This window comes from Chiloscyllium plagiosum, unplaced genomic scaffold, assembly GCF_037043375.1.
Source record: "Chiloscyllium plagiosum isolate Xiang-an unplaced genomic scaffold, Cpla_swu_hap1 HiC_scaffold_1, whole genome shotgun sequence".
In the NCBI taxonomy this organism is placed as follows: Eukaryota; Metazoa; Chordata; class Chondrichthyes; order Orectolobiformes; family Hemiscylliidae; genus Chiloscyllium; species Chiloscyllium plagiosum.
Genome location: NW_028270139.1, coordinates 82,433,808 through 82,449,084, shown reverse-complemented (window position 1 = coordinate 82,449,084; position 15,277 = coordinate 82,433,808). Strand labels below are relative to the sequence as shown.

General features: G+C 38.7%; 1 protein-coding gene across 5 annotated transcripts in view; it reads right to left on the bottom strand.

The window, feature by feature from the left end:
- Positions 1 to 15,277, bottom strand: part of micu3a (mitochondrial calcium uptake 3a) — a 199,741-nt gene that overhangs the window by 39,344 nt on the left and 145,120 nt on the right. For all 5 annotated transcript variants that reach the window (XM_043690223.2, XM_043690241.2, XM_043690233.2 and 2 more), the window contains one exon: positions 13,880 to 14,051. In XM_043690223.2, coding sequence (XP_043546158.2) covers positions 13,880 to 14,051 — 172 coding nt within the window. The remainder of the gene's footprint in view (positions 1 to 13,879; positions 14,052 to 15,277) is intronic.

Here is a 15,277-nt window from a genome sequence, read left to right as displayed (position 1 = left end):
CGCCTCCTTCCAATCCTCTGGTACTACTCCTGTGGAGAGTGAGGAAGCAAAGATCTTCACCAGCAACTTAGCAACCTCCTTTCTCGCGTTCCGGAGCAACCTAGGAAAAATCTGGTCTGGCCCTGGGGACTTATCAATCTTAATGTTCGCCTAAATTTCCAAGACATCAACTTCAAGCTTGATCTGTTCAAGCCCATATCCCAGTTCGATAGGCCAAATGGACTAATTCTGCTCTCATATCTTTAGGTCTTGCGATTATAATGTTATTTTTTTTTCAAGATCTCTTTTGTCAAAGGGACAATGTGTATTTGTACAAGGATAAGAGATGTCAAGTGCTTGCATTTTCTATTATTGATATTGTATTGGGGTGGTTGATTGGCACATTTATAGGATTATTGCAGTTTGTTCAAACTGTGAATGGGCGTTTTTGTTTTAAATTGACTAGTTTCATACATACCATTGTTACATAGTAAGGCTTTCTAAAATAAGGGTCACACGAGATTTTAATATTTGGATGTGAAGTTTAAGGCAAATATGACAGTTGAATCAACTGCATGTGAACAAAGATTGGAGATGGTCAAGAGGGCTCCTTGGTTCTCTGTGACTTTGTTCCATTACTTTATTCAGTATTAGGCCCACTTGCCCTCAATTCGCCACAAGTCCACACGTCAATATATGCCCCAATCCTTCCCAATATATTCTCAGCCTCCATGCCAACCCATACTTCCCACATAAATTGAACCAACTCACAACTCCCCATCCACTCACACTGCCCCTTACAGCCACAAGGTCAACCTAGTCCCTACTCATGATACTCCACATATCTCTAGATTATCCCAAGTCAATTTAATGTCAACACACAGCCAGCTCTGCACCAATTGCTCTTCTATCCTCTGGGTCAACTTATCCAATGTCCACCAGAGGCAGACATCAGATGTCATATCATGTTCACAAAATATGAAAACTTTTGCCATTCATGAAATCTGAATTAATATATTTAAATACACTCAAGTGTTTATGCCCTTTATAAAATATTTCTATTCATAACCTCACAAACACAGCTAATCCTTTAACAACCTATTTGAGATTTCAAACTGTGACCTTATAACCTCCCCAGTATTATGATTATAGGTTGTGGAAAGCAACCAATTCATTATGCCATGTGATAATGTTTAGGGTAATGGCAACAAACATCAATTGAGACTATTATGAGTTTTTTCAACTTTCAAAAACAGGCAGTCTTCTATTCAATTATTAAAGGCTTTCTATTGAAATAACCCAACAGCTTTACAGTTCCACAGATTCGAAATGCTCCTGAAGGGCAGATAAGATCTTTCGAGATTTGAAATGCTCACACTGCAGGATTACACCCTTGCTACAGCAGAAAGGAGCCCTGCTGACTTTGTGTTCCACATAGTAGACTGGTTAGCAAGGTTAGATCACATGGATTCCAACTGAATACAAAATTAGCTTGAAGGTAGAAGACAGAAGGTGATAGTAGAGGTTTGTTTTTTTGACTGGAGGCCTGTGACCAGCTGAGTGCTGCAAAGATTAGTGCTGGGTCCACTGTTTTTCATAGTTTACATAAATGATTTGGATGTGAAGATAGGACACCAAAATTGGTGGTGTCGTGAACAGTGAAGAAGGTTACCTCAGAGTACAATGGGACCTAGATCAGATGTACCAATAGGCTGAGGAGTAGCAGATGGAGTTTAATTTAGATAAATCTGAGGTGTCGCATTTTTACAAAGCAAACCAGGACAGCACTTATACAGTTAATGGTAGGGCCCTGGGAAGTGTTGCAGAACAAACAGACCAAGGGGTGCATTGTTCCTTAAAAGTGGAGTCGCAGGTAGACAGAGTTGTGAAGGCAGCATTCGGCATGCTTGCCTTCATTGGTCAGTGCATGGAGTATAGGAGTTCGATGTTGTTATGTAGCTGCACTTTTAGAATACAGCATTCAATTTTGGTCTCCCTGCTATAGGAAAGATGTTATTAAACTTGAAAGGGGTTCAGAAAAGACTTACAAGGAAGTTGCTGGGATTGGAGGGCTTGAGATATTGGGAAAGGCTGAATAGGCTGGGGCTTTTATCCCCTGTAGCATCAGACGCCGAGGGGTGATCTTATAGAAGTTTATAAAATAATGAGGCACGGATAGGGTGAATAGCCAAGGTCTTTTTCCTAAGGGAGGGGAGGGGGGGTGTGTGTGTTCCAAAACTAGAGTGTATAGGTTTAAGATGAGGGTGGTGGGGGGGGGAAGAGGGGGGAGAAGAGAAATTTATAAAGGGCTGGAGGGGTAAGTTTTTCACGCAGAGGGTGATGTCTGTATAGCATGAGTTCCAGAGGAAGTGGTGGAGTCTTGTGCTATTACAACATTTGAGAGGGATCTGGCTGAGTACACAAAGAAAGAAGGGCTTGAAGGGATATGGGCCAAATACTGGCAAATCGGATAAAATCAGTTTAAGATACCTGTTTGGCGTGGACGAGTTGGACCAAAGAGTCTGTGTCCATATAACTCTATGACTTGTTGCTGTGGTTCTGTTCGCCGAGCTGGAAATTTTTGTTGCAAACGTTTCGTCCCCTGTCTAGGTGACATCCTCAGTGCTTGGGAGCCTCCTGTGAAGCGCTTCTGTGGTGTTTCCTCCGGCATTTATAGTGGCCTGTCCCTGCCGCTTCCGGTTGTCAGTTTCAGCTGTCTGCTGTAGTGGCCGGTATATTGGGTCCAGGTCGATGTGTTTGTTGATGGAGTTTGTGGATGAGTGCCATGCTTCTAGAAATTCCCTGGCTGTTCTTTGTTTCGCTTGCCCTATAATGGTATCCACGAACATCAACTAGCCACGAAACGACACGACCAGCTATCCCTAGTAGCCATACACGTAGACGACAAGCAACATGAATTTGACTGGGACAACACTACCATTATAGGGCAAGCCAAACAGAGAACAGCCAGGGAATTCCTAGAAGCATGGCAGTCATCCACAAACTCCATCAACAAACACATTGACCTGGACCCAATATACCGGCCACTACAGCGGACAGCTGAAACTGACAACCGGAAGCGGCAGGGACAGGCCACTATAAATGCCGGAGGAAACACCACAGAAGCGCTTCACAGGAGGCTCCCAAGCACTGAGGATGTCACCTAGACAGGGGGCGAAACGTTTGCAACAAAAATTTCCAGCTCGGCGAACAGAACCACAGCAACGAGCACCCGAGCTACAAATCTTCTCACAAACTTTGAGCATCTATGACTTGTGGGAATCACATCATAAAACACACTCTCTTCAGAAAAAAAAATGGGGGTGAGGGGGGGAACTTCTCCCTGAAATATCTATGAATCTGCCAAAAGCAGACTATAACTTGTCAGAAACAGGAGAATTCACAGTTAATTTGTTGTTTTGTGCTACCACTGAAGGATGACTATTGCCCAGGGTTCAAGGCAAACTCCTGACTCTTTGAAACTGTGCAATGAAATCCTTTATTCTTTATGCCCATCTGAACAAAGGTCAGTTTACTGTCTCATCTAAAAGATTACACCTCTAAAACACACACTAATTACTGCAATGAATAGTCAGCCTAGATAAAGTCCTGGAATAGGTCTTAGACTCAATCTTCTAAATCAGCGGATATAGAACTATTAATAACTAAGCTGGCAATTATGACCAAATAAATGTGAGAAAATATTACATAACTGCAAAAAAACGGATGAACAAATTCAAGAAGAAATCAGAAATGAGAATTTATGAAAATTTGGGAGTATAGTAACCAGGGAACAGAAAATAGAGCATATTTTCTGTTTTGATTTGAACCGTCTCTGATAAATTTTAATCAATATAGTGGCATAACTTTTGTTTTGATTATTGTAATACATGTCTATTTGGACAAGTGATAAGTAATGGTCTGCATAAACCAATTGTAGTTAATTAATTGTACACAATTATAGAATCAGGTTGCTCCTATTGTTATTTCAATTCTGGCATTGCATACCTTAGTGACACTCAGATCAGAGTGTTGGTGAAAGAAAGCAAAGCTCTTAGGGGTGTGGAAAATGGGAAGGAAAGATACTCTTTGGCATCTGGGTGTGTGAGCAGTATTTAATTGGTAATACTGAGGATATATAGGTAATAAAAAAAGTAGACATTGAAAAACATAGTTGGAAAGGGAAAACTAGCTTTTTGAAGGTGAAGAAATCAACTATTTGATGAGAAAAGTAAAAAATTCTAAATTTGATTTATTACTGGAAATTGATTGCTGTCAGAACTTGACTCCATATTTACGTTGATATTGTATCCATCTGATCTATAGTATCAAAATGAAATTACATACAAATAAAAATGTAAAATACTGCATGTCAGGTTAAGTACAAAAAGCTGGAACTCAGTTCAAATCAAATTTTAGTAATTCACTCTCCATGGAAAAAGAATCTAGTAATGATACATTTTCTAAGATGAGGCTATGAAGTTATGCAATGTGTCCAATATGCAAAATAAACAGATTTTTCTGGTTTCACCAGTTTAACTGTCAAAGCTATTAACACGAAGCAATTTAAAGCAAATAGAATGTTTGCACATTTTCAAAGAAAGATTAAGCTGATCCTTCTATAAACAAAAACAGAAGGAATATATCCAAAACATCCCACACCTGAAGGATTACCTGTAACACCAGCTCTATTGATTTGCATTGATGCAATTACTTACCACAAGATTTTTCTATCGCTCAGATACACCACTGATAACAGACATCTGTTATCAACAAATGAAGTGATGAACAATGACACTCTACTATTCTCAGTAGTTGAATTCTTAAAATCTCTCCACCTAATGATAAGATTTTGACATCAATAAACTTAATGATTGGCCAATTAAATCATTGATTTATTTTAAAGTGATTTTTAAGGACAATATTTAGGTAATCATTCTAAAGTGATGAAATCTGTTTTCATAATGAAATTTTCGGAATATAAAGGCTGCACCAGAGTACCAAAATGAATTAAAAATTTACTAATTTCTGTTGTTTCTGATAATTGATAAATGGGCAGATAGCCCTAGAAGAGTACAGGTTGTTCTCCTCTAATGCACATTTTGTCAATGCAATTTGGCTGTAACATGATTGGTGAATTGAGGATTTTTCTTAAAACTACAAACTCCCACCGACTATTATAAAATTTCCATCCTTGACAATAGGAACTGTGGTGCGTGGAGGACATCACATGTTGAGTAGGCTTGCGTGCTTTGTGGTAAAGTGCTTCATGAAAGGTACAGTGCTGTACTCAGTAATTTTAGTTCCTGTTTTTTGCAAATTTGACTGTGGTTTCCATGAATATGGAAGGACAAAGTTGCAAGAATGTAAACAGGAAACATCCAGTTGAAAAATTGTGGGTGGTGACTGTTAAAGAAAGGCTAGAAACACTGAATAGAAGCTACATGTTATATAGTGTTTTGAGTGGAATGGAAGAGTACGTGATATTATTCGTGCAACAGGTATAAAGGAGTCTATTCTACACACCATTAGAGACAATGCAGAAAGAATTAAAGCAACCTGCACTGCTGAGTGCTAGAAAGTCTGAGAGATCACGAACAAAGGAACTTGAGGGGATGGAGAGGCTTCCAAGTGTGTGGATAGAAGATCAATCAGAAAAGTGTTCTAGGACCACCTGTCTCATGATAAAACAGAAAGCCTCATCAATTTATGAAGACCTAAGGAAAAAATAACAGAAAATCCTGCTGATGTGCCTGTCTTCAGCACTAGTAGTGGCGGGTTTGTTGGATTTAAGAACCGCTATGCTTTTCATAACAAAGTTAAGTGGCACAGCTGCCAGTGCAGACGAGGAACATGTGCTGTCATTTCCTCCTGTGGTGAAAACCTTGTTTGAAGAAGAAGGCTACACCTTAGCTCAAATCTTCTATTTGGACAAGATAGATTTATACTGAAAGTGAATGCCATCCAGAACTGACATTTCTAAGAATGAAACACATGCTCCAGGTTTTAAGGTTGCAAAGGTTTTATGGCTGTGTTGTTGGGTTACCAATGCTAGTGGAGCTTTAAAGCTTAAGCCTTTGGTGCTGTATCACTGTGCAACCTGCGAGCCTTGAAAGGTTACCTTAAGGCCACTCCAGATATTTACTTCAGGCCAAGCAATAGAGGTTGGATGACGGGATGACCTTACTGTTGATGTATTTGAGGATGTTCTGAGAAATTATTGCAGGAGAAAGAATTTGCATTTCAAGATTCTCCTCATTCTGGACAATGCACTAAACAATCTTTCCACCACTGGTGAGCTTTCTGAAAACATCTCTGAACGCAACCTCTCTCATTCAACCCGTGAACTAGGGTGCGATAGCAGCTTTCAAGCACATGTCCAAGCAGCTGATTGCAGCTACAGAGAGGGATAATGAGGATGGTGCTCTTCAATGTTGGGAGAGCTTTAACATTAAGAATGCTATTGACATCACTGTGAAGGCCTTGGGTGATGGCAGTGAGGACTGCTTGCATGCAGTTTGGCTGAAGCTTCTCATACATGTTCTTCATGATTTTGAACTGTCAGAGGAGCTTCCAGCAATCAAAGAACATTGTGTCACTCTTGTAAAGCAAGGTGGATTTGAAGAAGTGGAGATTGAGAATGTCAAGGAGTTGCTTGAATCCCATTGTGAAGACCTCACCACAGTTAATCTACAGCAATTTGTTGCTATGAGGAAAACTGAAGTTTGAAATGATGGCAACAAGTCCAGGATGCAGCACCACGAGAACTTCCCACTTCTCTTATGTCTTCTGCCCTGAGGGAAGTTGAGAAGCAGTTTCAGTTCTTAGCAGACAATGACTACAATGTAGAACGCAGCAGGACAGCAGTTCATGGCGTAAAGTCTTATCGGGCACTCTATGAGCAGCTCCTTCATGAAGGAAGAAAGACTGCAAAGCAGCAAAAACTAAATGCTTTTTTAAAGCCAACCCCCAAGAAACAGTCTGAAGACAATGAACTACATCCATCCAATTATGGATTAAATATTTTCTTTCATCGAAACCCTGCACCCAGAACTGCACCTGAAAGTAAAGATGATGCCGATGATGAACCTCAGCCTGTCTTAATACAGTATTGTAACTCAGCAAGCTCAGAAACCCCTTAAAATGTTATATTTATTGTATTATTTTATTAAAATTTATGACTTTAACTTTTCTTTTAAGACTGTGCTATTATTCGTTAGGCTAACTACTATTTTTGTTTTGATTTTTACTGCTATTTTTGGTGGTTCGCCCCTAACCTTGTTTTTCCCATTGGCCCCATTATTTCTTTTGCATGATTTTCTATAACACGAGGTTGCACAAGAACGTAACTACCGCGTTATAGCAGAACAGATAATATAATGAGAAGAATTGTATAATATAGGACTCTATGGTTCAAAATATAATTGCCCATTAGAACAGCTGGAAATGCTGTGCCCACAATCAGTGCACTGCTTTGCTTTCTTTACTTTTTCTCCATTCTTCCTTCACAGTTTAACACAGTTCACTCACCAAAGTAAGGTGGTACGATCATTGTACTTAGTTAATCAGTCTATCATGTGCAAAAGAAATTGCTACTTGTTTTCGTGATTAATTTTTTTTAAAACATTATTGCACTACCCTTACTTCACTTTCACCAGACTTTTTAAGAATTATTTATTAAAGTCAAAAGATGAGATCAGGCCATTTAGCCCCATCATTCCTAAATACATTTTTTTTCAAATCTTAATTCCATGATTAATTTTGCATGCATTCATACTTTTACTTCACAAATAAACATGCTTTAAAATTTTCAACATGGCCTTCAGGGCAGTGCATTAAATTCCACAGTTATGTTCCATTTTTCAGGATTCCTCCAGTAGTGCAGTTATTCATTCAATTCCCTTAATTACTGCAAGAGCTCAATCAGGTCACACTTTAACTTGCTTGTTTCAGGATATAAAATTGTATTTTATTTTACTGCTTGGAAGTACTAGATATTTCTTTGGATTCAATATCACTGGCTTTTTCAGAATGAGGCTTTGCTTGTTTAATGTAAATTTAGCAATAATCTAGAAAGTTGTTATTTTGATTTTAAATTATCTTTGATTGGAAGTGGATGTCAGTGGAGAGGCTAGGATTTATTACACAACACTAATTGCCCTTGAGAAGGTAGTTGTTTGTGAACATCATTTCAACAAGCCACCACACACAACAACACAGAGGAACTACAAAAGACCAGCGAAAAATCGCCTATACAGCGAATTCAAAAAGAACAGGTACCCAATGAACACAGCCCGCAGATTTCTCAGCAACAAACCCAAACAAGCAGACAAAACACGCCTAGAAACCCTAGCCACTCTCCACTGCATCAAAGACATCTCAGAAATGACTGCCAGATACTCAGACCTCTTGGTATCATGGTAGCTCACAAACCCATCCACACATTAAAACAGCAGCTAATGAACTTAAAAGACTCTATACGGACAAGCAAAACAAATGTCATTTACAAAATACCTTGGAAGAACTGTAACAAACACTATATTGGACAAACAAGCTGAAAACTAGCCACTAGGATATATGAACATCACCTTGCCACAAAAAGACATGACCCACTATCACTACTATCCTTACATACAGATGTGGAAGGACACCACTTTGACTGGGACAACATATCCATCCTCGGGCAAGCCAAACAGAGACATGCACGAGAATTCCTAGAAGCATGGCATTCCAATCAGAAATCTATCAACAAACACATAGACTTAGACCCCATTTATCATCCTGTCAGAAAATGAACAGGAAATGACATCACCAACACAGGAAATTACATCACCAACCCAAGGAAACCTAAACACATAAATAGAAAGCGGGTCATAACACCAGTTCTTCACCAGAGGCTCACTGATGATGTTACCTAATATGGTGACGAACCGTCTAAAAATGAACCTTCCAACTCAGCGAGCAAAATTACATCCAGAACCTCAAACTGGTGTTTAAAGTTTAATGCCACCTTTTTAGTGCTCCCTGTGATTCTGAATGATATGCAGTGGATTTGAATTGTTTTATTCCTAAGCAATCCATAACTTCTCTGAATAATTTTGATGTAAAATTTGACCCTTGATCTGATTGTATCACTGTGGGTAGTCCATACCTAGTGAAAAATTTGAGCACCTCTTCTACAATCCTTTTAGCTGTGATATTGCGTAGTGGAATGCCCTCTGGAAATCTACAGGCAACATTTATTATCATCAACAAAAACTGATTCCCACTTTTTATTTTCGGTAGGGGTCTACGCAATCAATTAAGATCCTTGTAAAAGGATCCTCAAATACATGGATGGGTATTAAAGGTGCTGGTTTTATCACTGCCTGAGGTTTTCCAATAACCTGACATGTATAACATATCTGGCAAAATTCAACTACATCCTTATGCGGTCCAAGCCAGTAAAAATGTTTTTGTAATTTGGCTTGATTTTTCCTTACCCCTAAATAATCTCCTACTAGTAATTCATGTGTTACCTGCAATACCTCCTTTTTATAACCCACTGGTAATACAACGTAATGAATTTCTGCCCATTTCTTATCCGCTTGAATATGTGATAGTGTCCATTTCCTCATTAAGACATAATTTTTGAGATAGTAACATTCTGGAATAAACACAGTTTCTTTAGCTTACACAATTGCTTCAGTTTTTCATCTTTCTGTTGTAATTTAGTTAATTTCTCTGAACTAAAAATATCCACTTTGTCCCCCATCTGTGCTTGTTTCTGTTTCTCTCGACCATTCAATCAAACAGGATCTCCAATCACTCCACTACTACCTCCTTATCTTTATTCTTAGATTTCTCCTCCTGTTTCAACCAGTGGCTTTGTGGCTTTGTTGTCAGAGTCAGGAAAAATCCCAGGATATACTTTCTGTAATATCTCAGTTGCCTGATTTTCCATTGGCTTTTCAACCACAGCAGGCAGCAGTCCTATCTATGATCCAGCAATGTCATTTCCAAGGAGTAGTTGTACTCCTTGGATCAAGTGTAAATTAATTTGCCCACCACTGATGTAACACCGACTAGTCTGTAATTCCCAGGGTTGTCCTTATTTCTTTTCTTGAACAAGGGAATAACGTTTGTCACCTTCTAATCATCTAGTGGACAGTGAGGATGCAAAGCTCATCACCAAAGGTGCAACAATCTCCTCCCTCGCTTCCCGTAGTAACATTGGATATATCCCTTATGGCCTAGGGGACTTATTTATCCTCATGTTTTCAAAATTTCAAGTACATCCACCTTCTTAACTTCAAACTGTTTCAGCATATCAGCCTGTTTCACACTGTCCTCACAAACGACAAGGTCCCTCTCACCAGGGAATACTAAAGCAAAATATTAAGACTTCCCTTACCTCCTCTGACTCCAAGCACAAAGTTCCCTCCACTATCCCTGATTAGCCCTACCCTCACTCTGGCCATTGCTGTAGCTTACTTTATTACAGCAAAATCATCCTAGCCTTTTTACTTCTCTTTTATCTTTATAGTTTCTCACAGGGTAAAAAAGAAACCTACTTGTGCCTTATCAACTGAGGATTTCTCTTATCCCTAACTTTATTCTTCACAGAGTGAAACTGATGTTGGAAGACAAACTTTGATTTATGAACCAACTCATTATCATCAGCCTTTTCAGTTGCTAATCTCACTATTTTAACTCTCTGATCTTCCATGTGAGTTCTCACTACTTCAAGTGAATGTTTGAACTCCAAAATAATCGTCTCTCTAAGAGCGCTATATGTTTGATCTATTTAATGCCCTTATCCATCTATCAAAATTACTTTGTTTGATTCTTGCAAACTCAATGTAGGTTTGACCATAGTCCCTCAGATTCCTGAAACATTGTCTGCAGACATCTGGTACTAGCTCATATGCACTTAAGATGAATTTCTTCACCCCATCATACTCCCCAGACACCTGCTCTGATAGTGATGCAAAAACCTCACTAGCTCTACCTACCAACTTCGCTTGGATCAACAAAACCCACATGGTCATCGGCCACTTCATTTGTTTAGCCACTTTTTCAAATGAAGTTAAGAATGCTTCTACACCCTTCTTGTCAAGTTTAGACAATGCTTGGACATATTTAAACCACCAGACATTTGGATATGATGTTTGCTCGACCTCACTAAGCCTATCTTCACCCTTTTAAGTCAACTTTCCTGTCTGATGACCAAATTCTGAAGTTCAAACTCTCACTCCTTCTGCTTTTCTTCTCTCTTTTTCCCTTTATTCCTAGAAAGCCTCCTTCTTTCCTTTTTGTTCTTCCAGGGCTATTCTTCCTTTTCTTTTTCCTGTTTTTAATCGTAATTCAAACAGTTTCAGTTCTTTTTTGTTTTCAAGCTCTTCATCTGCAATTGAATTCTAGCCATTTCCAAACACTCTAATGGTATTTCCAGCAAATTTAAGTGCCCAAGCTATTGCTGGAATTACCTCCCCTTTTCTCACAAAGACAATCCCAACTTCAGCTTGTCCGCCCATTCCAACAGCTTTGCTCTGCTCACATTTTGTAAAACTCTGGAAGTTATTTAGAGTCATAGACAGAATCATAGAGATGTACAGCACGGAAAAAATACAGCATGGTCCAACTCATCCATGTCGACCAGATATTCTAACCTAATCTAGTCCCATTTGCCAGCACTTGGCCCATATCCCTCTAAACCCTTCCTATTCATATACCCATCCAGATGTCTTCTAAATGCTGTAATTGTACCAGCCTCCACCATCTCCTCTGGCAGTTCATTTCATACATGCTAACACCCTCTATGGGAAAATGTTGCTCCTTAGGTCTCTTTTATATATTTCCCCTCTTACCCTGAAGCTATGCCCTCTAGTTCTGGGCTCCCCCACCCCAGGAAAAATAACTTGTCTTTTTATCCTATCCATGCCCCTCGTGATTTTACAAACCTCTATAAGGTCAACCCTCAGCCCCCGACGCTCCAGGGAAAATAGCTCCAGCCTATTCAGCATTTCCCTATAGCTCAAACTCTCCAAGCTCTTCAAATCTGTCATTTATCACCATGTTTCCACTGAGTCATAATCCTGGAACTTGCTGAATAACACCAGGGTGACAGTATCATTCCAACAAGCAGGTCAGTAAGGTGGGTTCACCACTATCCCTAGCATATAAGGCTAGTGGATAAGTGCTGGAAAATGGAATTAGAATAAATTGATGTTTGATGACTTATATAGACATGATGGGCCAAATGGTCTTGTATCTGAGTTAGGAGATCCAATATGATACCAATACAAACACAATCAATCAAATGGTCTTCTGTACGTAAAACATCTGTGAGAGAATCAACAAACTTCATTTGTTTGAATGAGAATGAAAGGTAGCCTGATAGAATTTTGCAAAATTATGAGAGACATACATAGAATGGATAGTCAGAGTCTTTTTCCTGAGGTCAAAATGCCAATTTCTAGGGGATATAGGGTTAAGGCAAAAGGGATAAGTTTAAAGTAGAGCTGAGAGGCAAGTGTTTGTACACAGAGGGTGGTAAGTGCCTGAAATGCACCGACAGAGAAGGTAGTAGTAGCAGATACAATAGCAATATTTAAGAAGCACCTTGACACTTATATGAATAGGAAGGAAATACAGCAATTCCGACTGTGTAGAGACAAAATGTTCTGGTTCAGAAAGACATTATGTGTTGGCAATACCTTCATGGGCCAAAGGGCTTGTTCATATGTTATACTGTTCTCTGTTCTTCGATTCCCAAAGCAACTAGGAAAGAGCAATAAATGCCTGCCTAGGCATGAACTCTCACTTCAAGTGTTTGAAAAAATAGTAATGGCTTCTGGGGCATGTAGACAATACAGCATCACAGGTGAAATTGTGCTTCCAACTATAAACCACTAGACAAACTTATTGAACATTAGCATTTGAAAACTGTTACGAATAGCATTGAAGACTGTACTCAGAGTTCCTGGTTGGGGGTTGGAATCCTGATTCTGGGATCAAACCTCACTCCCAAATCTGCACCATGTGAGAAATGACCACCAAAAATAATTTCTAAAACAATAAAGCAGAGAACTGCTGATTCTGAAAATCTGTACAATTGCTGGAGAAACTCAGCATATCCAGCAGCATCTGTAGAGAGAAAGAAGAGTTAATATTTCAAGTCTAGTGACCCGTTCTTCAGAACTGGCAAAATAGCAATGATATAACATCTACCTGTAGTGTGGTGGAACTGGACTGAGCCACCAGGTCTGGCTTCCACACTGGTGCCACCGCTGTTGGAGAAAAACGATGTCACAATGTGTGCAATCTTTATATGTAATAATGTCATCAGATGAAAATATCCAGGGGAATTCCATTCAGGAATATGACAGGGTGACCAAAACGACATAATTACATGAACATGTGAATGATAGAACTGGCAAAAGTGCAGGTGATTTTGATGACACCATCATTCAGTCTACACCAGCAAAAACTGAACTAGATTCCAAATATAGATTGGAATTTAAATTCTGCCATTTGCTGAGATGGGATTTGAACCTGTGTTAAGAGCATTAGGCTGGGCCTCTAATAACTTGCCCTTTAACATGAACACTAACTTTGTTCCATGACTTGAGACGGTGGTATCAGTTGTCTTCACCTTAGATTTAACAAATCTTCTTAAATCCTTTACTACTTCCAATATTTTCATTAGTTTTGAAAGCATTCTCAAGATCTAATTTTTCACCATGCTTGTCTCTCAATTTGTTTGTATTTGATTTTATTAAGGAGAGAAATCTGATTTTAAAGTACTTTGTTTGTTAAATACAGAAAAATGACGAAATATTAAATTTGATTTTAATATCAAGATTCGACCCTCGTCCTGGGGAAAGATTTCAGAGACCACAAATGTAAAACCAACTACCTTCTCTTCAGGAATCCTTTGACGAACTGACTCCAGATAAGTACTTGTGTTGTCTACATTTGTAAAACGTAGCAGAATACGAGCAAAATCTTCTTCACTAATTGTGGTCATGCCTTTGGAGTATGAAAGGAATTCAGTTTCCAAAATTTCAGTCTGAATATTATCCATGAACCTAAGCATTACAAAGATGAATAGATGAGAAATCACAAATTAAATTGTCCTTATATTATAAAGAAATGACTGGTACAAATTTTGGAGTAGGACCACAGAAAAAATTCTTGTAAACAGCAGTAGTGCTGGATAGACTGCATTGAAATGAGAAATTGAGAGTCAATTGGGTAAAAATGTTCTTAAACCCGCAAGCCATTTAAAGTACATGCAAACATAATGTTGTTTCCACTGCATTTACACAGTATGAATCTGCCAGCCTGCATTCAAAATACAATTAATTTCAAAATATGGTAAGGATTGTATTTCTTCTTTATGCACAACATCATTAGTGGAAAATAATAGAATTGTAAGTAATTTCTGCTGTAAGCACAAGTTAATGGATAGGGCAGTTATATTTCACAAATTAAAAACAGAATTGATGCTGTGTTAAATAAAAAACACTAAGTATGGTTCTACTGCGGAGCCCAGAGTCACAGGCCATTATGTATAGAAGGCCTTTCAGTCAATCAAAGCATGTTTCTCTCTACAGAATGCAGTCAGTCCTCTTCCTTCATTGTATCACTGTAGTCCTGTTAATTTATTTCCCACAGATCCAATTTTCTTTTGATATCAATTAATAATCACCGCTTCCACCATCCTCACTATTCTCACACTCTGCATTTAAAAGTCCTTACTCGGATTTGGTCTGCAACTTTAAATCTGTGTCCCATGTCTTTGACCTTCAACCATGAAGGTCTTTTCATTATACTTTTCATTATACACTTTAATGGAATTTCCCATAATCTTGCTCACCTCTACCAAATCTCAAATGATTTCAGAAAACTGAGTAAAAAGTACTAGTGAAACAAAATATGCAGAGACGTCATTTGACCATTTAGATGAAATCCTGTATAATTGTAATTCTTTGCCTTTTAGGTATGTCTTCGCACTAGGAAGAGAGTGTCACAATTTTGGAGATGTTCAAAATATCATCTCATATCTAAGGCTTCCAAAGTAATCTACAACAAATCACAATCTGTAAGACAGTCATATTTTAATGAGAGAAAATAAATCAGAAGGGCAAAACTTTAGTTAAAAGGTGACAAATAAATTACTTTCAATAGCTGAAGTGTACGGCAAGAAATTTGAAAGTGTGTGTAGTGATTGGAACCAGGTTGACCTCATGGACTACAAGGTTGTTGATTGACCCAGGTTAACAACTGGGAGGAAATGAGGACTGCAGATGCT